Below are 27,378 nucleotides of genomic sequence, written 5' to 3'. Positions count from 1 at the left end.
GGCGGGTGTCCTTTGAGTATGGATACCGTATCACCACGTCCCGTTTCCGTGCTCGTCACACAGGTCTCGAGGTGGAGGAGGACCCATTCACTCCTCATCCCGAGGACCGGGGGGTGGACATGCCCGAGGAGGTCCCCTTCGATGATCGCCTAGAGGTCCCCCAAAAATAGAGGGGTTTTGTATTTTGTTTTTGCTAGTTGATTTTTTGTAAGTCGAGTCTTGTAAGTGGGCTTGCTTTCTATGCAAAAGAAACACTTTTTCTTCTCTCGACTACTGCCTTCTTCTCTTCCGGGCGAAACACTTCCTCCGAGAAAGGTTTCTTTACTTCAGACAAAAAACTTCTTAAGGTTCCAAACGTTCCAGGTTCTCGGTAAGGGAGAGCCGTTCATTGTCGTGGGCCGGTAAGAACCCGGTTGGACCATTTCGGTGACCCGATAAGGTCCCTCCTACTTGGGGGCTAGCTATCTATACAAAAGGAAACTTTTTCTTCTCTCGTCTACTGCCTTCTTCTTTTCCAGGCGAAACACTTCCTCCGAGAAAGGTTTCTTTACTTCAGACAAAAAACTTCTTAAGGTTCCAGACATTCCAGGTTCTCGGTAAGGGAGAGCCGTTCATTGTCGTGAGCCGGTAAGTACCCGGTCGGACCATTTCGGTGACCCGATAAGGTCCCTCCCACTTGGGGGCTAGCTTCCCCCTCGCTCGGGTCGGGTCACTGACCTCGGCCTTTCGCAAGACTATATCGCCTAACTTGATCGGTCGGGGTCGTACCTTTCTATTGTAGACCCTCGCGACGGCTCTCTGGTAAGAGAGGGCTTTTAGGTGCGTTCGGCCGGAGGTACTGGCCGAGGTGACCTCTGAGGATGAGCTCCTCGATTTGCCTCTTCAATTCGCGACAATGCTCGGTGTCGTGCCGATGCTGCCGATGGAATCGACAATACCTTGAACGGTCTGCGAGCTCCCGCGGGATCCTCATCGGGTGAGGGTCCTTGAGTAGCCCCTTCCCCTTCTCGTGTAGGAATATTTCGGTTCGGGATGAATTCAAGGCGGGAAGAGGAGAACTTGGGTCGGGTCTGTCCAACCTTCGTCGGGAGGCGGCGGGTTGTTGCTGTCGGGGTGGCTCCGATTTGACCTTTTTGTGCTCCTCCTGCTTCCCAGCCATCCAGGTCTCCGCGACGATGAATTGACTGGCACGTTGGAGCATTTCTGGGATCGCGGCACGGGGTCGCTCCACGAGCGACCAGAAGAACCTAGAGGGTCGCAGGCCTGTCATGAATGCCTGCATCAAGAGAGAGGGGTGAGCATCCGACAATCCGCGGATTTGCGTCGTAAAACGGTTCACAAAATGGGAGAGGGGCTCGTCCTCCTTCTGGTTGAGCCCGAGGAGTAATGCCATGGACGGCTTTGGTCGGGCGTAAGACAAGAAGTTAAGCTCGAAATCCTTGGCGAGCTGATCGAAGGAGGCGACGGTGTCGGGCTTTAGGCCGCTGTACCACGCGTGGGCTGGCCCCCGCAGAGTCGTTGGGAACGCTATGCACATTAAGGCGTCAGAAGTCCCGTATAGCGCCATCTGGGCGCGAAAAGCGACCACGTGGTCCGTTGGGTTAGCGGCGCCGTCATACGCATCCAGCGAGGGGAGGCGGAAGTGTGGCGGGATCGCTTGCTCTTGTATCTCGGGGGTGAACGAGGATCCTTGCTGTCTGTCCGCCTCGAGCTCTCCTTTTGACTTACGAACTTCCTGCTGCACTTCGTCGAGTCTTTGACTGACGAGGCGCAACTGAGCTCGTAGGGCATTCGTCGAGTCGGCAGTCGGAGCCTCAGGCTCGGGGCGGCTCGCTGTGTCTTCTGCTTCCCGACTCCCGGGCCGAGTTGCGGGGTTTTGAGGTGAGACGGGAAGCTCTGGAAGTGGCGCGTGAGTCCGGGCAGGGGTCTCCCGTTGCTGCGAAGGCCGGGTTGCATGCGGAGGGGTCCGATGGGAGACGATCGGAATGATAGTCTGCACCATGCTTGTCAGAGCTCGGACCTGGTGAGCGAGGTCTTGAAAGGCCTCGAGTGACACTGGTAACGAGCCGACGAGTGCGCCGTCGGGAGGCGACAAGCCTGGGTCATTGAACAATAGCCAGTAGCGTTCCGACGCCGCTATGGGGCGCTCGTCGCGGGATTCATCATGCGGGGGACGTTCCCCCTGGGTGGGGAGCCCAGCGGTTACGGGTTCGACGAAGTGGATTCGCTGATCGCTTGACATTTGGAGGCCCTCCTTCTAGCGCCAATCTGTTATGGTAAGTAACTTTTTTAGCCGTGACCTCGGAGTCAACGCGGCTGGTTCAGGGCTCCAAATGGTTCGGATCAGACGCGGCTCCCCTTGGGATCTTGTGGTGGCTGATGCAGGGGATCTGGCTAGGAAGTTCCGCGGCGCCGAGCAGGTCCAGCTTCGGTTGAGTACCTGCATAAAGGTCGGGTCGGTGGCTCGGCCCGACCCCTCCGACGATCAAGTCAGTGATGCAGAGTGGAGTTTTTGAGTGAGATCGTGTCCCCCCCTTTGCCCGTTGGGGGCCAGGGGGTATTTATAAGTGGGTTTGATGTTACCTGATGTGTCATCCTGCTAGGGCAGGGTCGTACCTCTGATGACGTCTGCCGTCGTCGTGGGCGTTGCGTGGAAGGCCGAGCTGCTGCAGGGTATGGGGAGTGTCAGTCAACGCCTCCCCCTACCTCGGCCGGTCATGAGGGGTCGGCCGAGGAGGTCGTTTGGGTACGACCGGCGTGGGTGCATGTTGCGTCGGCGTTAATGCTCGCTCCCTGGGGAAGTGTGCCGCGCAGGGGTGTCTGACGTGGGGGTGTATTACGTCAAATCTCGGGGTGTTATGTCAAATCAGTTTTTACCCCTATCAATTATGATAAGACCCGGGCTGACGTCAGCTACCTCAGATGACGCCTCACGACCCAACAGCACATTGTCAAACTGACCGGCACGTCGGTCGAGACGCATTAACGACCTGCTTAAGTTCAGTCCTTCATGCCAACGTCGGTGTCAGACGCTACCTGCCCCTGCAAGCGGGCACATCAGGTAACGGTAAACTCCCCTATAAATATCCTCGCAGGAGAAGAGGAAAGGGGGGACCGAACCACTCCACTCCACTCCACATCACTAACTTGATCGTCGGAGGGGTCGGGCCGAGCTACCAACCAGACCTGTGTGCAGGTGCGAAGACGGAGGCCTCCCACTGAACGCCCAAGCGAGGAGCCCCTTCCCGGAGGAAACGACGACCCCCTTCCCACCGGACCACCGCAGTCGACCGCCTTGGCCGTCCCGAGGAGCGTCCCCAGGAAGATCCCCATCATCCGGACCCGAACCGAGCCGCGTCGGCCCTGAGGCCACGGCTCAAAGTTGTTTCCCACAATAGATTGGCACTAGAAGGAGGGCCCCCGAATGTCGAGGGATCACTTGACTAGCTCAGACGAGTCCGCAACTGAGGGGTCACACCCGATCGGAGCTCCGGGGGAAAGTCTCCCGCGTGGAGATCTTCGAGACGAACACCCCATCACGACCGCGGAACGCTACTGGTGTCTGTCCAACGACCCGGGTCTGCTTCCGGCCGAGAGCGCCCCCAGCAACCCCTCGCCCGTGTCGCCCAAGGCTTTTCAGGACCTCGCTCATCAAGTCCGAGCGCTGACGGGTATGGTGCAAACCATTATCCTGCTCATTTCTCGTCCGGCGCACCCCCCTGTGACCCAACCGCTGTGGCAACGAGAGCTGCCCGCTCGGGCCCACACGCCAGATCCCGAGCTCCCTACTTTGCCTCGGGATCGATCGGCCCCACTAGGGAACCCAGCAGCGGCCGGCCCAAGGAGTCGCCAGGAACCCGAGGCGCTATTTCCGGACTCAACGGACTCCTTGCGAGCCCAGCTACGCCTTGTTAGTCAGCGGCTCGATGAAGTAGAGGACGTTCGCAGGTCAAAGGGAGAGCTTGGGGTGGACACACACCGAGGGTCTCCGTTCGCGCTCGAGATACAAGATCAGACGGTTCCCCTGAACTTCCAGCTCCCCTCTTTAGACGCATATGACGGCTCCACCGACCCAGCAAACCACGTGGCCGCTTTCCGTGCCCAAATGACGCTGTACGGAACCTCTGACGCTTTGATGTGCAGGGCGTTTCCCACGACTCTGAGGGGGCCAGCCCGTACATGGTACTACGATCTAAAGACCGGGACAATCGCTTCCTTCGATCAGCTCGTCAAAGACTTCGAGCTCAACTTCCTGGCCTATGCTCGGCCAAAGCTGTCCGTTGCACTGCTCCTTGGACTCAACCAAAGGGAGGACGAGCCCCTCTCCCATTTTGTTAATCGCTTTACAACACAAATTCGGGGATGGCCAAACGCTCATCCCTCTCTGTTAGTGCAGGCGTTTGTGATAGGCCTGCGACCTTCCAGATTCCTCTGGTCCCTCGTGGAGCGACCCCCCACCACGGTGCTAGATATGCTCCAGTGGGCCAACCAGTACATCGCGGTGGAGGCCTGGGTAGCCGTGAGGGGAAGCGGCGACTTTCGGCAGTAGAGGTCAAGCACCCGCGGTGGCTATCCGATGTAATCCTCGTGAAAAGAAATCTAGGCCATGCCTTAGTCTCTGCCGAGTGAAGGCTCAGTGTCTACCTGACCGCCTCTCACCTCGCGGTTAGCTCCGGCCTGGCCCCCTTTTTTGCATCTACACGGCTCGATCGCGGTCTGCCCGAGTCCGCCTCTGCGTGGCTTGGCCGCTCAAGCCATACACCTCGGTCGCAGCCTGCCTGCACCGTACTCCTCGGCCGCGTGTTGCCCGAGACCACGACCTCTGCTCGGCCAGCCCGCCCGAGTCGTGCTTCTCGGCTGCGTGTTGCCCGAGACGACCTCTGCTTGGCTTGCCCGATTGAGTTGTGCTCCTCGGCTGCGTGTTGACCGAGACCACGCCTGCGCGGCCAGCCCGCCTGCGTCGTGCTCCTCGGCTGCGTATTTCCTGAGACCACACCTGTGCGGCCTGCCCGCCTGCCTCGTGCTCCTAGGCTACACGTTGCCCGAGACCATGCCTGTGTGGCCTGCCCGCCTGCGTCGTGCTCCTCGGCCGCACGTCGTCCGAGACCACGACCTCTGCTTGGCTTCCCGACTGAGTTGTGCTCCTCGACTGCATGTTGCCCAAGACCACGACCTCTGCTCGGCCTACCCGACTGCGTCGTGCTCCTCGGCTGCACGTTGCCCAAGACCACGACCTCTGCTCGGCCTGCCCGATTGTGTCATGCTCCTCGGCTACACGTTGCCCGAGATCACGTCTGCACGGCCAGCCTGCTTGCGCCATGCTCCCCGACTGCGTGTTGACCCAGACCATGCCTGCGCCGTGCTCCTCGGTTGCGTGTTGCCCGAGACCACACCTGCGCGGCATGCTCGCCTGCGTCATGCTCCTCGGCTACACGTTGCCCGAGACCATGCCTGCGCGGCCTGCCCGCCTGCACCATGCTCCTCGGCCGCACGTCGTCCGAGACCACGACCCCTGCGCGGCTTGCCCGCTTGCGTCGTGCTCCTCGGCTCCACGGCTCCATGACCTGAGACGCGCCTGCGCGGCCAGCCCGCCTGCGTCGTGCTCCTCGGCTCCATGACCGGAGACACGTATGCACGGCCAGCCTACCTGAAAGCTGAACCCATGCCTTAGACTCCCGTTACAACGACCGACGCATGGCTTCCTTCGGGGGGGGAATATGATGAGGATAATAATTATGATAAGGCCCGAGCTGACGTCAGCTACCTCAGATGACGCCTCACGACCCGACAGCACATGGTCAAACTGACCGGCACGCCGACCGAGGAGCATTAACGACCTGCTTAAGATCAATCTTTCACGCCAACGCCGGTGTCAGGCGCTACTTGCCTCCTACAAGTGGGCACATCAGGTAACAGTAAACTCCCCTATAAATATCCTCGCAGGAGAAGAGGAAAGGGGGGGGACCGAACCACTCCACTCCACTCCACATTACTAACTTGATCGTCGGAGGGGTCGGGTCGAGCTACCGACCCGACCTATGTGATGGTGCGAAGATGGAGGCCTCCCACCGAACGCCCAGGCGAGGAGCCCCTTCCCGGAGGAAACGACGACCCCCTCCCCACCGGACCACCGCAGCCGACCGCCTCGGCCGTCCCGAGGAGCGTCCCTAGGAAGATCTCCGTCATCCGGACCCGAACCGAGTCGCGTCGACCCCGAGGCCACGGCTCAAAGTTGTTTCCCACAATACACACTATCTAAACTCATGAACTATGATCCTATTTATAAGATCTAATGTTCACTATTTCACCTAATCATGTCAGGTGATTAAATTTGGTATAAAAATTATCTCATAATTTTTAAAATCAGAAGCTACCTAGGTAAAACTAAGTAAGATATGTCTATAACTATTTAAAAAATAATAATTATCTAGATAACTATTTATGAGTCAATTTTCAATATTACATTTAGCATTTATTTCATTCGATGGGTGATATCTCTCAAATTTATATTCTTAGTTAGATGTCATTGTTCTCTAAAGTAGAGACGAAGGAGTCATATGACAGGCACAAAATGTCTTGAGTTCTCTAGGTAAAGTTCACATGGCCTTTCAGCCAAATCAAAAAATGAACGAGTGTTAGGTATTATTATTAGTAACATAATAAGAAGAGGTATGAAGATTCTTTTAACATTCTAAATTATGAATTAACTTGTTATGTTAAAAGTAGTTATGTTAATACCGGACATGAACCGTTGAAACTATCTTAGCAGTTATTACACTAAGAGAATTAGTTAGATGTCACCCGTTCATAGTAATGAGATGCGAAGAATTGAATATGATAATATTCATATGAAAGTTAGATCTCTTCCCAATGCCACGATTAAACCTAAAAGCTTCTAAGAATTTGTAAAGTTTGATGGAGAAATTTCTTCATATTTATGAACTATTTAAATAATCGATGGAGAAATTTCTTCTTTGATATATATATATATAGTATCTTGAGAAATGATTGACCAAGTCAATCTAATATGCTATAAGTCTTCATATTTATGAACTTGTCATATGATTGATGGGACTTGTATCCATCTTATTATATCTATATAACATCTTGGGGAATGATTGACTAAGTCTATATATATATATATATATATATATATATATATATATATATATATATATATATATATATATATATAGTATCTTGAGAAATGATTGACCAAGTCAATCTAATATGCTATAAGTCTTCATATTTATGAACTTGTCATATGATTGATGGGACTTGTATCCATCTTATTATATCTATATAACATCTTGGGGAATGATTGACTAAGTCTATATATATATATATATATATATATATATATATATATATATATATATATATAATATCTTGAGAAATGATAGATAAATGTAAATCTTTAATGTCTATGGTTACATGATTAATAGGGACCTATGTCTAGGTTCAAAATAATTGACTAAGCCAATCTAATATATTGTAAATTTTGAAAGATGTCCTTATATTAATAAACTGATTACATGATTAATGGGGACTTATATCCACCATCTTTATAGCATCTTGAGAAATAATTGACCAAGATCTTTAAAATTATCTTCATATTTATGATCTAATCACATAATTGATGAAGATCTACACCTACCTTATTGGATATATCTTGAGAAATGATTGATGAAGTCATTTTAATATGTAACGATAATTCATGGTCAATTGTCAATATATCATACATATATATATAACAAATGATTCTAAATTTTTTTAAAGCATTTAAACGAATATTGATATCGGCTTATATTCTTGCTATACCACGATGAATACTTCATTATATATAATGATAGTTCAAGGGTATGAACTATCTTTTTTCTCAATTTCTTTCTCCTAATCTATCAATTTAGGTGGTCCCGTGAAAGGATAGGAAGATAGGAGAAATGATCTAGTTCCGCTTTATAGATTGACAACGATCTTGGATTAAAGACGATGCCTTACAGATCAAACAGAGATCTATGAACAGATGTCATCAAAAGGTACGCATCGTTAATTAAATCTAAGTATTTGATATCAAGACATAAAGGTTATTTACATATTTAATATAGTATATTACATATTTTTATACTTACAAAAGTATCATCCTATAAAAGTAAATTAAGTTCTTAATAAACTTAGCTAAAAAAGTTTAACTATTCTCGTATAAATAATAACCACTTAGGATACATATCTTAGAAGATTAAAAAAAAAAAAGATATTAGAGTGTGTTGGCAAGAACCACAAGTTCTTATAACTAATATTATTTAGCCTGAAATAATCATATGATATCCAAATAAAAAAGATTTGAAGTGATGAAGGTTGGAACTCAATCAGACTTCAAATTTCATGGCGATGGTTCCTTTAGATTTAGTAATATAATATATATTTAAAATTAAAATATAATTTATCTTTAAAATTAAAAAAAAATCATGAATGAAGCTCTTAATATAGGATATATACAATACATGCAGGTGGTACTAAAATGTATAAAGATCTCTTAGAAAATTTTGTTAGAATATTATCAAAAGAAAATTTATATTTTATAATGCCATATTTCAGCATAGAAAGTCACCTAGAAAATTAGAGCCTTTGCATATTCCTCAATAAAAGTGGTAAAACATCTCTATGATTTCATGATTGGATTGTTAAAAGACTAAAGGGAATAATATTGTTTTAGTGATTGTGGATCATTTAACTAAGTCAAGACATTTTCATGCTATTAAAATTCCATAGCACTCTAAGGAAAATAGCTAAATTATATATTGATAAGGTTGTTTGAGTATATTAGCAATTATTGTATCAGATCGCAAGTTTATTTTATATTATTGGAAAAGCCTTCATGAATCTCTAGGAACTAATTTAAATTTTAATATAGCTTTCCACCCACAAATAGATAGACAGTTAAAACGAAGGCATGTTTAGATTTTATGTTATTGATTTGAGATAATTTTAGGGTGAAAGACAATCTATCATTGGTAGAGTTTGCTTATACAATAGGTATCAAGCAAAAATTAAGATGGTCTCATATGGAAATTGTAGTTATAAATATAAATCACTCATATGTTGGGGATGATATTAGTGATAGAAAGCATTTGAGACATAATATAATAAAAGAAACACTAAAATAGATAAAGCTATTTCTAATGCTTGTAGCTAAAATTGTTATATGATTTGAAATTGAAGGCTGGAGATCATATTATCTTATAGGTTTCTCCTAGCAAATGTGTCATGAAATTGGACTTACGTGGCATATTGAGTCATAGATTCATTGGACTATTTGAGGTTTTTAAAAAATTAAAAAAATAGCTTATAAACTTGCTCCATTATATCTATTTTAATGAAGTTCATAATGTGCTTTATATATCAATGTTGAGAAAATATATTCAGGCTCCATCGTAACCATGACTTATATGATTGGGAAAAGATTTATTATGTCAAGATCAACATATTCATATTATGGATAGAAAAAATCAATGTGTTTGACAAAGAACTATACCATATATCTCAAAAAGTGTAATAAAAGAATCATGGTAAGAGAAAAGTCACTTGAGAATTTAAAGATGTTATGAAAATTAAATATCCTTGATTATTTTTGGACTGAGATACATTAAGTTTAGACAACTAAATTTTTATTTAGACAAAAAAATAATGTCCAAGAAAACACTAGTTTGGGTAGCCAACAGGGAGAAACCTGTTGCCAGTGCTTCATCTTCAGAGCTCCATCTCGCCGAAGATGGCAACCTTGTCATCCGCCTCAAACAAAGACTCGAAGAACCAGTTTGGTCATCCAATTCTTCGAGCTCCCTTGCTTCCAACTCCACTGTCACAGTGGAGAAGATGGCAACTCAACGCCGTGCGCTTGTCAGCTGACTGCAGTCCTGCGAGTTGCAACTTGGGCGGCCAGCAGCGAATCACTGTAGATAAAGAGAGATGGTGTCGCTGCATGATATCGCTGCAGGCTGTCGCCGTGGAAATCTTGCTAAGGCAAGTTTTTGGGCTCTGATACCATGTTAGGAATGAAACGAAAAAGATGTTATCTTACGTTTGATAGAGTACTCCTTATTTATAAACGTTAGGAGGGAAATTTTAGCTGTTAGCAAGAAAAATCTTAGCTGTTATCAGAGAAAAGTGTCGAATTGCATGATTGAGGTATTGTTCTACTGCTTAAGCTTACCACTCACTGTTCGATTTGGCTGGGTGACCTTATAAACCTCAAATCTTTGGGTTCAAGCAAGGAACACCAATCAGGAGATGTTTATATTCGTGCGGAAGTTTCTTGGAGAAATAATTAATGATCATAAGAATAGAAGGAAGCCTACGGTCGTCATTCTCATAGGTGTCGCATCTATCGCGAGTTCAGCCGGGTGCCGTCGACGGTCGGGGAACCTTCGGCTATCTTGCCTGAGAATGGATCACAGGCTTCGCCACCATCACCCCCAAAGCAGTCGTTTACAGGTTCGAGATTGGTCTCAGACAGGCGAAACACGGAGAGATGCGAAGACTCGGATTTCATTTATTTCCCTCTCTGGGCTGCAATCAAAATGCATGAAGGCGACAAATCTCTGCTTGCTGGATCCGAAGCCAAAGGAAAACGCGAGCGAGAAGGAGCTCGGTCGGGCGTGAAGGATAGCTTGTTGGTGCATTCACGTTGTGGAGTGCGGCAGGCCGAGCATGGGAGAAGTTGTTCGGCAACAGGAGGGAGTATTACGTGTCGGAAGTATTTCTGATACCACATCTTAGAATCCACATGAAGAACACGTGCCACATGTTACATCATCGGTTTTGTATAAGTAGGTTTAGGCAGAACTTGTACTTGACCGTTGAGCCGATAATTCAACAATAACTATTTCTGCAAAGTTAAAATTGCATATATATATATATATATATATATAATATTTGCAATGGCAAATATAAATATTCAGACTTTGTAAAGATAAATATGTGGAAGTAAGCATTAATTGGACAATCAGGTACGTTGGGCCGAACAATATGTTCTGTCAAACAGCAGAGCGACTTGTTGTTGTTGGGCTGGGTTAGCCCGAATTAAAGCCCATTTAACACTGTGGTTGATCGAGCACAACTATCGATGACCCTAATGATATTTATCTGTGGATCTCAAAGCGCGGTGGGAGAAGTTCACGCGTGGAGGAAGTTTTCGTAATTTCGTATGGTGATAGCGCGGTCCTCATTGGCGGATCCCTAATTTCGTATGCCCCTCTTCTCCTCCTCACCTTCGAATTCCAACGCCTGATTCCATGTTTCGTCGGTTTTGGATTTGCCTTCTGTTTACCTCTTCTCGGGGGGAAAGGGAAATCTCCCCTAGGAGGATGCTCTCTTCCCCGCCCCGAAGAGGGAGGTGTGAGGGCTACGGTAAGATTGCCATCGATTGGGTTCCTTCGGGAGAGATGATCCTCTTTTGGAACTTCTCGTCTGTGGAAAACATTGGCCATATCACTGAGAGCTCAAATTTGCATTTTTATTTTCCTTTTTTTCCTCCTCTGGTCGAAGTTTTCGATCATCGCTGTTTAATCACATTTTTTTATTCAAAATTTAGGAATTTTAGTTCGATTAGCCTTCCTTGATTATAATTTTTTCCTCATTTATTGGATGGTTGTTTACATCTAAACTATGCTTTTTTTCTTCTAAAATTAAGTTCAAAAATTGGAAGAGTTTTAAAGGAGTTTTAACTTTTATTTATTTTTTAAAAAAATGTAAAATATCCCTGCACGATATTCTTGATTGCATTATGATAACTACTAACAACAGGACGTGATTGTGGTCGGATAACGTGGGAAAAATATTATTCAACGATATTTTTTTTAATAATAATTTAAATAATGGTATTTAGATCAATTCAATTCTCTTTCTTTTTCTCATAAAAGATATTTATAATTTAAATCGTCCATTTGGACTGACCCGTTTATCCACACTTTCTTCTCTTCCATAGGTGACAAAGAAACAGATAAATTCATGCTATGAGCAATCTACTATAATAAACTATTTCTTTATTTAATTAAGCTTGGCTCAACATCTTCGATCAACCTAACATAGCGGAATTACAATACTATCACGCTACAGCAGAGCATATAAGGCGTGTTACCTCAGTACAACATTCATTATTCATGATGCGTTTTACTACCAGTATGTATTCTAGATGGTGGTGTAGTAGTGGTTATTCTCAGCCGACTCATCATCCACAAGCTTCTTTAGCAAGGCGGGGATGGGCGGTATGCTGACGTCTAATACTCCCTCCAGTTGCTGAACTACTTCTCCCATGCTCGGCCTACTGCACTCCAAATCCTGAATGCACCAACATGCAATCCTACACACTCGACTCAGCTCCTCCTCGTCCGCCTTCCCCTTCAACCTCGGATCCAACAAGCAGAGAGTGTCGCCTTCTTGCAATTTGATCGCAGCCCAAAGAGGGAAGTAAAACCGATTCCATTCTTCGCGCGTCTCCGTGTTTCGACTTCCCGAGACGATCTCATGCAGCATTAGCCCGAAGCTGTAAACGTCCGCTTTGGGAGTGATGGCGGATCCTGTGATCCATTCCGGGGCGAGATAGCCGATGGTCCCCCTCACCGTCGTCAGCACCCGGCTGAACTCGCGGCCCAGCAGCTTTGCCATGCCGAAGTCGGCGATCTTTGGACACATGTCCATGTCGAGAAGTATGTTCTCCGGCTTGATGTCGCAGTGCATGATGCATTCCCTGCACTTCTCGTGAAGATACGCTAAGCCTCTTGCGATCCCCAGCGCGATCCCGTACCTTTTCTTCCAGTCCAAAGCTTCGCGGCCATCGGCGAACAGAACGGATTCCAATGAGCCCATCGGCATGTAGTCGTAGACGAGCAGCCTCTTGTCACCTTCGCAGCAGAAGCCACGGAGGCGGACCAGATTGACATGGTGAATCGTCCCGATGGTGCTCACTTCCATCCTGAACTGCTTCTCCCCCTGCCTTACGCTCTCCAGTCTCTTCACCGCTATGGCGCCCGAGTCCGGCAGCTCTCCCTTGAACACCGACCCGAAGCTTCCTCGCCCGAGTTTCTCGGAGAAGCCCTTGGTGGCTTTTCTTATGAGCTTGTAGTCGAATGCAATTAGAGGACCTTGAACGCCTTCTGAAGCTCCGACGGTTGCCCCCTTGCGGTATCTCAAGGCCAAAAGCAAGACGACGACAGCGATAGCAGCAATACCTGACAATGCACCGACGACGATCGTCGCCGTCTTTTTCCTGTTCTTATGATCATTATCCGCCAATTCTGAAGCGTCAACACGAACATAAATGGCTCCTGATTCTGCTCCGTTGCTCGAACCCAAATATTTGAGGTTGACAAGGTCGCCCTGCCAAATCGAACAATTGGAGTGAAAAGCATAAGCAGTACAAGAACAATTCCGCAAGCAAGCAATTCGACACTCTTCTCGACCGCCGATGGTTGACATGCGCACGGGGCTGGCGGGCAGCTGCGTGTTGGGTAACTCGAGGAATCCATCTCTTTCCCCACAGCGTAGAGGGGTTCTTCGGACGCACCCTCCGGTGTAATCTCCCAGGGCCCATTCATTCCGTGACCGTGGGTTGAATCCCTGCAAACAGTGACAGGGAGGAGAGGTGAAGTTGTCACAGCTACCGAACGGCCCACAGCGACTGTCGACATCACATGGATCCCACGGAAGCGAGCAGAACTGCAACATCTCTTTGGCCTCATCGTCCCATTTCTGCCTCTTCATTTCACCAGTGAAATCCAGCATTAAGTTGTCTGTTTCGGAGGTGTTAAGGACGCGGTAGCTGAACTCGTTCACATTCACGTTGGAAACATGGCTGAAGTCGAACAAGTGGTTCAATTTCATCTCTGGGATGGCAGTAAACATCTCTCCAGTCCAAACCCCGGAGGCCCAGTAGCGATGTCTCCGATCTCTCAAAAGGTACAACTGGCCGGTGCCATTCGGATCCATCTCCTGAGTAAACATTCCCGGTGAAGGGTCTTCTGGGTTCCTCCACGAAGAGAGGAACCAATCTTGGCCTGTCAACTTGTTGAATCCGAGCTTTGCTCCAGGGAGCCATGTGTTGGTAGGATGATCAAAGCTCTGCCACAAGGTGTCAGAAGTTATATTATCTTTAAGAACGAGATTACCATCATCAAGAAGCACTGCGACAGTGGAGTTGGAAGCAAGGGAGCCCGAGGAATTGGATGACCAAACTGGTTCTTCGAGTCTTTGTTTGAGGCGGATGACAAGGTTGCCATCTTCGGCGAGCGTGAGCTCTGAGGATGAAGCACTGGCAACAGGTTTCTCCCTGTTGGCTACCCAAACTACTGTTTTCTTGGACACCTTGTACCAGATGCCTATGTAGTACTTGGAAGAGATACCTGGGGCGAAGAAACCCAGCTCGAACTTGCCACCTTTGGACACCATCGTCTGACCTCCAGAGAGAGACTGGCCTCGAAAGAGGCTGTCATCTGCAACACCAGTATGGGCGCTGAAGGTAAAGAGAAGAAAGAATTCAGACAAGCAGAGAGCAAGAAGCTGAGCCATTTGTCTTCTCCTAGCAGACATGGTGAAGCTCTGCAACACAGACAAAGCTGGGTAACCAGTCGACGGTAAAATGCGTCATCTTTAACATCTGTTTCGATGGCGATATCTCTCTGCTCGTGAATCTAAGTTGATAAGAAATATACTTTCAACTAATCATAATTCGACAGCTAATGATAAGGAGTTCAGGTCAACTTTCATCACGTGGATAATACTTTAAAATATCTTAAATAACTAACTTTAGCATCAGATGAATCGATTCATAAAATCAAACAAAAAATCTTACACTGTTGATAATCAAACAAGAGAGATCTAACGCATCTTTGAAACATAGGATAGACACAAAATCTCGAGTTCTCTAAGTCAACTTCACATGGCTTTCTGCCAAATCCAAAAATGAATGAGTGTTATGTATTATTATTATTATTAGTAATATATTAATAAGAAGTATGAAGATTCTTTTCCCCTTCTGAATTACGAACTAACTTATTATATCAACAGTAGTTATGTTAATACCGGACATGAACAACAGAAACTAAGCAATTATTAATGTCACCCGTTCATAGTCATGAGAAAGATGCGAAGCATTCAATAGGATAATATGTATATGAAAGTTAGATCTCTTCCCAATACCACGATTGTGCCTAAATACTTTCAAGAATTTGGGAAGTTTGAAGGTGTTTGATCGAGTATGCGAAGCAACCTTCACTAAAGATCATAAAAAAAAAATCTTTAAAGAATATATATATATATATATATATATATATATATATATATATATATATATATCTTAAGAAATGATTAATCAAGTTAATATAACATGTTGTAAATCTTTAAAGACATTTTTCATATTTATGAAATAGACACATGATTAATGAGACCTGCACTCATCTTCTTGGATATATATAATATCTTAATAAATGATTTATCAAATCAATCTAATATGTTATAAATCTTTAAAGATGTCATCTTAGATATAAATAATATCTTGAGGAATGATTTATCAAGTCAATATTATAAATCTTTAAAGATATTTTTATTTTTATAAATGGGTCACATGATTGATGGGACTTGCACCCACTTTCTTAGATTTAGTATTTTGAGAAATGGTTGACCTAAGTTAATATAACATGTTATAAATGTCTTCGTATTTATGAACTGTTCAAATAATCGATGGAGACTTACACCCACCTAATTGGATATATATATATATATATATATATATATATATATATATATATATATATATATATATATATATATATATATATACTTTTAAAAAAATAATTAACTAAATTAATCTAATATGTCATAAATGTCTTCATATTTATGAACTGGTCACATGATTGAATGATTTATCAAGTCAATCTAATATTTTATCAATATTTAAAGATGTCTTATATTTATGAACTGATAACATGAGTGATAGGGATCTGCCCCACCTTTTTGAATATATATATAATATCTTAAAAATAATTTACCAAGTCAATATAATATATTATAAATTTTTAAAAATATATTTATATTTATGAATGAGTCACATGATTGATGAGGACTCGTACCCACCTTCTTGGATATATATAGTAATTTAAAAAATAATTTATCAAGTCAACCTAATATATTTTAAATCTTTAAAGATGTTTTCAAATTTATAAACGAGTCATATGATTAATGGGACCTGAATCCATCATTTTGAATATATATATAGCATCTTGAGAAATGATTATTATAAAATTTTAAAAATGTCATCATATTTATAAATTGATCACATGATTAATGAGACTTGCCCCACCTTCTTACATATATATAATATCTTAAAGAAAAAATTTAGCTAGTCAATCTAATATATTATAAATATTTAAAAATATCTTTTTTTTATGAATGGGTCACATGATTGATGGGGACTAGTACCCACCTTCTTGGATATATATATATATAGTAATTTTAAAAATAATTTGTCAAGCCAATATAATATATTATAAATCTTTAAAAATATTTTTATATTTATAAATGTGTCACATGATGGATGGGACCTGAACCTACCTTTTTGAAATAATATATAGTATCTTGAGAAATGATTGACCAAGTCAATCTAATATATTATAAATTTTTAAAGATATTTTCATATTTATAAATTGATCACATGATTGATGACACATGTACTCATCTTCTTCGATATATATAATATCTTAAAGAATGATTTACTAAGTCAATATAATATGTTGTAAATCTTTAAAAATATCTTCATAGGGTCACATGATTAACGGAGACCAACACCTAACTTCTTGAATATATATAATATCTTGAGAAATGATTTATCAAGTTAATATAATATATTATAAAATTTTAAAAATATTTTCATATTTATAAATGGGTTATATGATTGATGGGACATGCACCCCACCTATATATATATATATATATATATATATATATATATATATATATATATATATATATAATATGTTGAAAAATGATTAACCAACTCATCCTATTATGCTGCAAATCTTTAAACATGTCTTCATATTTATGTATAAGGCACATGATTGATGGGAACTATATTTACGTTCTTAAAATATATAGTATCTTGATAAATGATTGATCAAGTCAATCTAATATATTGTAAATTTTTAAAGATGTTTTTATATTTATAAACCGGTCACAATTGATGAGAACTTTCACCTATCTTCTTGGATATATATATATATATATATATATATATATATATATATATATATATATATATATATATATATATATATATATAGCATCTTGAGAAATGATTAATCATGCCAATCTAATATATTGTAAATCTTTAGAGTCATCTGATCACATGATTAATGGAGATTTACACCCATCTTGTTAGATACATATAGTATATATTAAGAAATGATTGACCAGTCATCATGTTGTGATAATTCAATTGCATGATCAATTATTAGTATATCATACATATATAACAAATGATTCCCAATAAAACTTTAAAGAGTCAAAAGAATAACAAATGATTCCCAATAAAACTTTAAAGAGTCAAAAGAATATTGATATCAACCTATATTCTTGCTATACCACAATGAAGGCTTCATTATATATAATGATGCTTTAAGGGTATGATTAGATATTTGTAAATGTAGCATGGTAAGATTTTTCCTAATGCTTTTAAATTGAGTAGAATAATAACACATCATTGGTTTAGAATAGTAATTTTTATTTAAAATTTTGAAGCATTATCTACATTGTAATAGTAAGATAGTCATTGATCCTAATAAAAGTGTAAAGTTTAATTTCACTTGGTCCATTCGCAAACATTAGTCTTCCCGAAACCTCCCATGATCCCTTAGGACCTATAAAATAGAAAACGGGTTAGAGAAAGCACTTCACTCGAGATCCACAAGCAAATATTTCAGAAAATACTTCATAGCCAATGCAAATTACAAATAGACTTTATAAGCTCTGAACGGTTGCACAATAAAAGGTCAAATTGGTCCACTACAGACTGAGTATCTCTCACAAGGGTCCACACGACATAACCTTTATTTACAAGCCTAAAATGACCATCAAACCCAACTAAAATGGGACTATTAAACCTTCAACCGTCCCTTTACATGCTGTGCAAAGCATGAATATACCAAAAGATATGGACATACATAAGCTACATCAAACATCCTATTTAGAATTTTGTCCGTGACATTCTCCCCACTCATTCCTTCAACGTCCTTATCAAAGCCTTTACCGATACTACAACTCCTCGCCTTTATTGAGTCTTCAATCTTTTACTCCAACTACAATGTGCCTCTTGGCTCCCAACTACTCTCCGCTGTTGTTGTTGAGTAGTCAAACTTTTGATCCGCCATGCTGCTTCAACTCGCCAATGACTCTGACTATAGTGTCGGGTTGGTTGAGTTGTGTTGATCCCTGTTGGTTCTTGTGGATCCTTCAGATGAAGGAAAAAACTATCCTTGCTATGCGCTAGTCTTTCAAATGCCTCATGCTACTTGAATTGGGTGGATGCTTGTTGGAGCTTTAACAAGCATCGCCTCACAAACTTTTTGAAGTTTTTGGGTTCTTCCTCCATAAAATTTGTCCATCGACTTTTCTTTCACTTAATTGTCACTTCCAAGTAGATTCACATCACTTTCGCTTTCGATTGGCATTCTCTTGGGAAATGAAGCAGATAATCTACTCTCAGTAGCACTAATTACCATTGGTGAGGATTTGATAACTATTGTCTTCCATTTGATTTCTTCGAAGGGTCTTTGAACATTTGCAGAGCCCCTCTACTAGATAGATAAGAGAATTGGGATACTCAGTTTCACTCATTCTCTTAAGGGTTGAGAAGGCATAAGTTACTTAACTTCGCTTGTCTCCTCGAAGGTTGTACTTCATGCATCGAGCTGGTTATTGGCCTTCGCCTGCTCTTTGCACATACTTTTGAAGTACTTGAAGTGTTTACACTCCTTGCATTGAGTTAGTTACTGTGATTCACATTCTCAATGCCATCGAACTTCTAGAATGCAAGAAATTTTCACTCAACTTGGAGCAAGTCTCTTGTAGTTTTGGTCATCAGTGGGATTGTACTGTATTCTTCATCAACCCTGCCGCCTACTCCACTGAGTAGCAAAGGTATATCACCGCATACTGCCTACTTCGTTTCTTGGTCGTGCACTCTTACATGACCTGAAGTCCTTCACTTTCGACTATTTTGATGAGAAGCTCGTTGACACAGATCTTACGAAGTTCCTTGGCCTCTGCCCTTTAACATTGTCTCGGTACTTGGAGTTTGCCCCTGTATGCTCCACCTCCTTGACCCCTTTTACATCGACGACTTCATAGAAGTCCCGCCTCTACGGTACCATGGTGCTGTCATGCCGATGACCATACTATCCGTCACCTCGCATCTGCATCCCTTTTCTTCACGATCGGTGGATCTGCCTCTGTGGCACTCCTTCGAGTCCACCTCCATTCTAACTAATTGTTGGTTTTGGGTAACTAAGTCTCTTTCGACTCGTCGTCACTTTCTCACATCAACACCTCTATGTTCTCCAAGCAGTTCTACTTTGTTAATGGAAAGACAGACTGCAACTCCCATGCGTGGCCTTTGCTATCATGTTATAGGGTTTGCATCAACTTTATTCTCCTTAGCTTCCTTGGTAGCAATGTTCGCTTACTTAGCCTTATCCTCTGACTTACCGGGCTCTCTTAAGCAAATATGGGCTCTAGAGTAGTCCAACTCTCCGGCTGCTTCGATCATACATCTGCATGATCAAATCCTTCCCATGGAACTCACTATTACTTGCATTTGAACTTTTCCCTTGGTACATAGCCCCCATATGCTAATAACTAAGGCTTTCATTCGATGCAAAATTTAATGCACACACGGAAGACCCGCCTCTACGGTACTATGACTTTCACTCCTTGAATCCATAGCCCTTCTTATCGTCATGTTGTTCACTGAAGTGGAGCTCTTAATAGTTCTTGATCATACCTTTATATAATATAATCCCTCATGAGACTACATTCGTGTGTATCGTATTGCCACTAACTGTTCCACCATGATCTGCTGCACCATGTCGCTTCCTAGTGATATCTCCATTACATTCTAATCCTTGTGGGATGAACTTGGATTATGATCCCTCCATGTGTGGCTTTTGCCAACATATCGCAAGGCCTCTTCCACATTCGATTTTGTTCGCTCTTTTGGCAATCAACCTACGTCCACCCGCTCTCGGGTCACACTCAGACGAAACATAGCTCTATGGCAGTCCGTCAAATAGTAGCTCCCGAAGTCCATCGACTTCGCTGAAATTGGTGTACCATTGTCTGGATCCTAGGCCTCTGCCCCTACTAGCATAATCTCCATTTCACACCGCTTCCTTCATAGAAACTTGAATGACAGCATTGTGGCATATTCTTTAAGAGTACTCGCCTCTACGTCCTCTTGTCCCGTGCCAAGGCCTTCTGAACCCAACTTTGCCTCCGCAAGTTGAGTCTCCTTAGTTCCTCCATCAAATGCTTCTCTGAGATAAGGTACATGTACCTAGAAGCTCCCTTCGTCTTTGGCACTATGCAAGATGAGTCCGCTCCATCAGAATGAAGGACTCATGGAATGACATGATCCCGCTCTTGCCTCTACAAGAATTCATGTCCTTGACCTTTGTCCAAGGAAAGCTTTGTTCCTCCTCTCTATGTTTCATCTTCTATGTTGGCTCCCTTCATGCGGTTTGGATACTTCGTCAAGTTACACCCAAGTTGCTCCGCTCCTCGTTTTGCATTTAGTTGATGGTGGCCCTGGTGCCTAACATTCCACGGGTCAGCTCTCCATTGAGTCTGATTTCCATACTGACTCCAAATATGTCTTCATTTGTATTGCTTTGGGTCGCTCCCATACTTGATCTCATAATGCATTCTCTTAAGCGAGATCATGCGATGACTCCTCGTCGCTCACTCGGTCCATTGAGCTTCGTGGATTTATTGTTTTTGAGGTACTCCTCAACATGTGCGGTCTGTTGTACATGATTCTCCCTTTAGAGAGTCGAGACTTATCCCTCCTAGATATTTATCTCGTTGAAGCAATATCTCTCTTCGTTTCCTTCCCTCTAAAAGTTTCGGAGACCACCATCCCTTTGGATTACTCCGACTTGCTGAACAAACTGTGCATTATTCTACCTCCTGCAAACGTACTTGCTAGATTGTGACTCCACATTAATACAGCCTCCGCTATATCACTCAAGGCCTAGCAATATGCTGAACTCGCTGCATACTTCAGCCTCCTATGGATGTATCCTTCTTATACTGAAGAGAAAGTTTTAATGCTCCATAACGCTGAGTTTCGATCGCCTTGGGATGACCACGAACATTCCATCATCCGCATACAAGCCCTTGCATGAGTACTGAATTCTTCGAGTTAGCAATTCCCCTCACCTTTATGAGCTTTGCACAACTCTTTCGGTTACTGAGCAACTCATTCCACCTTGCATGGTCTCATCCTTTACCAAGCACCTCGCTTATCTTGAACACCATCAAATATGGTTGTCAACGTCGAGCTGTAGCTCGAACTTAGCCATCCCAACATTTGTGTGCTACGCATTCTTCCAAACTTGTTCTTGTGGTGCCTCTTGTATAAAGGGTTGATCATTTCTTTGAATGTCAATCTCAAATGTTTGCTTATCCGAATGACTCCTTTTCCCTATATCTCTATGCTTATTTTCCCCCAAACGGTCGTACGTGCTAGCTGCCCTAAACGCAGCCCCGCTAGGTCTCCCACGTTTGCATGTCAAATGTTTCTGTGAGTGCTTATCCCACTCTGATACCATCTGTCACGGACTTAACTGGTTTTGCTTAAGTTGTGCAGCACCCTTACGTGTCCGTCCGTAAAGGTCAACATCCCTGAAATCTCCCATGGTCCCTTAGGACCTACAAAAGAGAAAACATGTTAGAGAAAGCGCCTCACTCGGGATCCATAAGCAAACATTTCAGAAAACACTTCATAGCCAATGTAAATTATAAACAGACTTTATAAGATTTGAACGATTACACAACAAAGGATCAAAATGATTCATTACAGATCGAGTATCTCTCTTAAGTGTCCACATGACACAACCTTTATTTACAAGCCTAAAACGACTACCAAACCCAACTAAAATGAGATTGTTAAGCATTCAATCGTTCCTCTACATGCTATGCAAGGTATGAACATACTAAAAGATACGAACATACATAAACATTACATCAAATATCATGTTTAGAATTTTATCCGTGACAATGCAGGATTTTGTTCTTGATCTATGCCATCATTTGTACGTTTCATCACCTCATGTTTCATGAAGGGCAGCAAACCAGCAGTGTATGGCGTTTTGTATATTAAGTAGAATCAATCAGAAAAAGCATCTGAGCCCCTGGTACGACGACAAATACGAAAAAAGCTTACTCAAATATATCTATTATCGTCTTCAAACATGTTTTACAAACTTCCTAAAATCACTACCAGCAATTTCTCAGAAGCAGAGATAAATGCAAGTGTTTAACTGTACATAAGTGCCAAAATTCTGTCACGTTCCAATTAAATTCACCAGCTAGAAGTGAGCAATCATGGTGGCCGCCATGCCAGACATTGATAACTCTGGAAGCAGCACAAATGCACCCAGGTATCCAAAGAATCACCTTTGGGATGGATTCATAGTCATCTGGAGTTGGTTCTCGGGGGAGGACCATCTGGACCTGGTCCAAGGCTATTCCGTGCAACCTGCAGGTCGTTTACCAGTTGTGCACGGCGTTCCTTCAAAAAGTTTAGGCGGTTCGTCAACTTGGCAAGTGCTGACGATGACGATGATGACGATGACGAGGCTGTTTCCTGAGTGAAATCAAAATAGTTTAATCAAGTCAGTAAGCCTCTGATGTACGTTGGATGATTATATCTGATATGTGGATGGTGAGACCCTCAAAACCTAGTGGCAAATAATTACTTCCGTAGTAGGCTTATTGTAATTGTAAAAAGATTTGTACCTCAGGTCTTGAAGAGAACCTTGTTGTAGCTCCACTGTGCCCAGATACTGTCACATCCTCGGAAGATGAAATACTAGCAGAAATGTGAGGTTTCAAATTATTTGATGTCATGTCACTTGGTTGTTGCTCATGGGAGGAATGCTTATTAGATAAAGATGGATCTTGGACTTCTTTCTTCGCTTTCTCATCCCACAAAGAGAATTTCTTTAAAGCACTACCCTTTCTAGCTTTCACCGGCTCTTCATTAGATGGAAGAACTTTATTAAGCCCCTGGGATAAGTTGCTGCTTGGATTTGCTATATCTGTCTTTTGCTTCTGAGATGGCTGATCATCTGATGATGCCACTGATTCCTGGGATTGAGTTTCCACATTCTCATGGTCAGCTGCAGTGATGTTCTGCTTACAAAACAAGTCAGTATATTCTACATAAATAAATTGTATTTTCATCTTAAAGCATACCGGTGATCAAGAAGTCGGTGATACAAACAAACACAAACGTGCATGTACATGCACAAGACGGCAGAAAATATACAAGCATACCTCACCCATGGAAGTGAAATGCTTTGAAACTGGAGACTCCATGCTACTTCGATTGGTATCGAGCTGCTCAGATTGAGGCTTAGCAGTTGGAGAAGAAGGTAAACATTGTGCTTGTGTCTTTGTATCCTTCAATTTTTAGAAAAATATATGCATGGGTCAGTCACAGATTTGGGAGCTGATTGGCATGAGAAAGAGGAAAAATGCTATAGCAGGATAATAGAAATTAGCATGTGCACCTCATTATTAGAAGAGAATTTTGACATTGAATCCTTGTTAGATGGAGTGTTTCTGGTTCCTGAGGTGATCATATTCTGACTACATGACTCTCTGTTCTGAGCCTGAGGCTCCACTTCTTTTAAAGAAGGTAGCTCTTGCTGTTTTGCTGGCACCAGATCACGGGCTCCTCCAGACACAGAATCCTGCACCTATAAAAGATATGCCTATCAAACAAGATAATATTTGATACAATGGAAATTGGAAAGAGATATCGAACCAATAAACAAGAGGAGATAAAATCATCTACAGTGAAATGAATTTGCAGCTGAAAAAGCTGAAAAATGATCTACCAGATAAAAACCAACATGTATTATCTTTCCATAATAAATAAGTATAGGGTTTCAGGAGGACCAGTGCACACAACTTCACTCCTGCAAATAGAAGGATTATTTCTAATTTTCTATAGCTCAAACCCTGGTAACCTAGATTAGTTTCAAATTTATATCAAGTTATTTTGCAATAACATATAAGGAGGTTATATGAGCACTTAAAATGGCTACTGTCTATTTTGGCTAAACAAATGTGTCCGAAAACAGTTGCTGAAACAAAGACTTTGAGATATTTTTGCCAAATGTTCTCATGGTTGTTAAATTGTAAAATTCTGAAAAGTCAACACTTAGAGCTATCCAAGATAACTTATGGAGGTAATGGAACATCACTTCAAAATATATCCGACCACTTATTTTTATTTACATAAAAGAAAGGTTGGATGGACCAATTATCAATATGCTCCTACTCTATGCTGCATTGGGCCTAAATAAGAAAAAAATGATGCTGAGAAAATTGGTGAATTGTTAGAAAGCAAAACAGAGGTCAAAGTTACAGGTTCTCAGATGAAAGATCTTAGAAGATTGTGATTGGATAATTTCATCATGTAAGAACACAGCTAAGTTCAGGAGGAATGCATATTAAAAACTCATGATCATGACAGAAGTATAAATACTAATCCAAACCAGTAAGCTCATTATTTTAAAAATATGCACATTGATCTGAAGTTGTGTTTCCAATACGACCACTACACCAGAAGTCAATATTAGTTTCAGGTGCTTAAACAGAATCCCTTTTCATTCAAACAGATGTGATATGACATTGACTGAAATTCTTCAGGTAGTCTCATTTAGGTAATATGAATAAAAGTATCGACAAAATTTTAATTTACATCTCAGTTATCCACTAAAGAGAACAACTTGGTGTATTAGCACAATAGCACCATAAGGACTGTACATTGTTTAACAAGTAATAAACAAGGAATGTCAAAACTGTCAAGAAGGGATGTCAACATGATAAACTTACAGCTTGTTTCAAAAAACTCCCATGTTGATCACCAAAACTGTTATTAACATCCTCCAATGCGTCATTCCTGTATGACAATGAAGACTAGTTAAGGTATGACAAAGAATTCACCTGAAAAGATATTCCAATGCAAATGACTGTTATGCTGTGACACTCGACATTCTTATATAATTACTAACTGAATTAAGTGGATCAACATGAAATAACTTGAATTATGAAAGAAATCTATTAGACTGTGTAGCTCTATTGGGCATTCTTTTTAATTGTTTTTTAACGCAAATATCTATGATGAGTGAGTCACTTATTCTTTCATGAAAAACTCTGTATTCAAGGAACTTAGATCCTATGGCCAATGATATTGATGTTATTTTACTTTTTGATATTGATTTCAGCCAATTGACATCCAATTGTCAGATCAGGCCAATATATATCTCAAATACTATGGCCAATCATGTTTAACAACCACTTGAAACTTAACCTGCTCCTAGAATCTTGATATTTTAATCTTAGCACTATCAGAAAACTATGTTTGAAGTAAGTTCTTTACGAAACAAAGAAGTATGAGTGGCTTAAGATACTTTCAACTTTAGAAAACCCAAAAAAGACAAGAAAAACACCCAGAGAACAGGCATCCAGAATTTTGCATTAAGAAAGATATGAGTACTGATAAGGATCATATATCTTACTCTGCAGAATGATCCCTACTATGGATATGTTTGCTGCATGACTCACACAAGGAAGCATAACTTCGTTTTAGCTGACGACTAAGCTGCCCACGAAGATCAGCAACTTTTTGCTTCAAAGTTACTATATCTGCTTCAGCAAGAGCGACTTCCTCTAGATCTGCCCTTGTCTTTTAACACAACTCTATGTTATGAATTTTTTACAAAATTAGCTTCTTAAACACTTTAAACTTTAAACTTACCTTGCTGTCCATGGCAGATGCAAAAGATATGTGCCCAGGTCGCATGTTCATTAATCCAGACTCTAAGGATGCTCTGAGATCTCTCTCAGTTTGCAATTGCTCTCGCAACTTTTCTATCTATTTCAACAGAGATTTGTTTCAATAGCGATAAATCCGAAAAGATTCCTACTGAAAAAAATGTAAAATATCTAGGGCGAATAAGATTGAACTGCAGGGAGCTATATATAATAAATGCAAACGGGATACTGAAATAAGAAAAACATTTTCTAGAATCAAAACGAAAACTTCATTACAAAGTTGTACGTAGAAAATATAGAAAGGATGAAATCTTCAATAAGAATTAGCAAATTACAATATAATTTTCGCATGTGTATTTAATTATGAAAAGTCATATTAAGTTGCTTGAAATTAGTCACGAGCAAGAACAAAAGAAACTGAACTTTTGCAATTACTGTACCACCAGAGTTTTGAATCAGAATCAAGATAATAAATCTCTCGGGAAAATCGAAGCTTGTCAGGATATTATCCAAAGACAAAATGACTATTGCTGAGTATCTAAAATAGGAAAAGTCTAAATTAAGAGCTGAAATGAAGTTAGAAATAGCATAAACTAAACATCACAGTGCAGACACAATGATAGAATTCCATGTCACTATAATTATGGGTCTCACTTCTGCCAAAATATGTAATGTCCATGGTCTCAAATGAGGAATAGTTAGTACAAACTGGATAAGCAATAACAAAAAGGATTGGCCCTAAGTTGAACCTAACTAATAAAGGACATATAGTTTAAACATGTCAAATGATGCTATTCATTTCATAGCATGTCAGATCAGCAAGTGCATGTCTAAATAATGTTGCAACAACTTTGATGTAGAATCTAACAGAGATAATAATGTGAAAAGATAAATAAGAGGCCCCTAAAAAGTCATGACTGGGTTCCCAACATCCTCTATCTATAGATGAATAAACAAAAGTGCATTAATATATGGCTGCTAAGCAAGTGCTTATAAATTGATTAGATAGTGTAAGCAAAATCAAGTAATTTTCTTCCAAGTCTTCCTTTTCTTGGTTATTGATGACATGTTGGCCATTACCCAAAGGAAACAAAAAATGAAAATTCAATACAGGGAGCATCATAAATGCAAACATCCTTTTATCAAGCAAGATAGAGTAAGCATATCATGAACTCCACAATAACCATCCAGGAAAGGAGTTGTAGCAAGAAAAAAACATAAGACTATTTCTTCACTCACAAGAAAAGAAGTCATGGCTAAGAT

The 27,378-nt window shown here is 41.8% G+C and overlaps 2 protein-coding genes across 6 annotated transcripts in view; both read right to left on the bottom strand.

The window, feature by feature from the left end:
* LOC103990812 (rho GTPase-activating protein REN1-like) overlaps positions 1-27,378 on the bottom strand; it is a 62,123-nt gene that overhangs the window by 12,802 nt on the left and 21,943 nt on the right. Inside the window, exons 19-25 of one of the 5 annotated variants that reach the window (XM_065093179.1) lie at positions 26,099-26,215; positions 25,860-26,026; positions 25,174-25,240; positions 23,841-24,029; positions 23,605-23,730; positions 23,065-23,460; positions 22,474-22,912 (exon numbers count right to left, since the gene is read on the bottom strand). In XM_065093179.1, coding sequence (XP_064949251.1) covers positions 22,742-22,912; positions 23,065-23,460; positions 23,605-23,730; positions 23,841-24,029; positions 25,174-25,240; positions 25,860-26,026; positions 26,099-26,215 — 1,233 coding nt within the window. In that variant the 3' untranslated portion in view covers positions 22,474-22,741. Of the gene's footprint in view, positions 1-22,473; positions 22,913-23,064; positions 23,461-23,604; positions 23,731-23,840; positions 24,030-25,173; positions 25,241-25,859; positions 26,027-26,098; positions 26,216-27,378 lie in introns of those variants that run through there. The other 4 variants (XM_065093180.1, XM_065093177.1, XM_065093178.1 and 1 more) reach the window with 4 other exon arrangements.
* LOC135598821 (G-type lectin S-receptor-like serine/threonine-protein kinase At2g19130) lies at positions 12,025-14,626 on the bottom strand. Its single transcript, XM_065093181.1, has one exon. It carries the CDS (start codon positions 14,584-14,586, stop codon positions 12,190-12,192), a length of 2,397 nt encoding a protein of 798 aa, XP_064949253.1. The 5' UTR covers positions 14,587-14,626; the 3' UTR covers positions 12,025-12,189.

Source organism: Musa acuminata, chromosome BXJ2-1 (assembly GCF_036884655.1).
Source record: "Musa acuminata AAA Group cultivar baxijiao chromosome BXJ2-1, Cavendish_Baxijiao_AAA, whole genome shotgun sequence".
In the NCBI taxonomy this organism is placed as follows: domain Eukaryota; kingdom Viridiplantae; phylum Streptophyta; class Magnoliopsida; order Zingiberales; family Musaceae; genus Musa; species Musa acuminata.
This window is presented reverse-complemented; position numbering and strand designations above follow the sequence as displayed.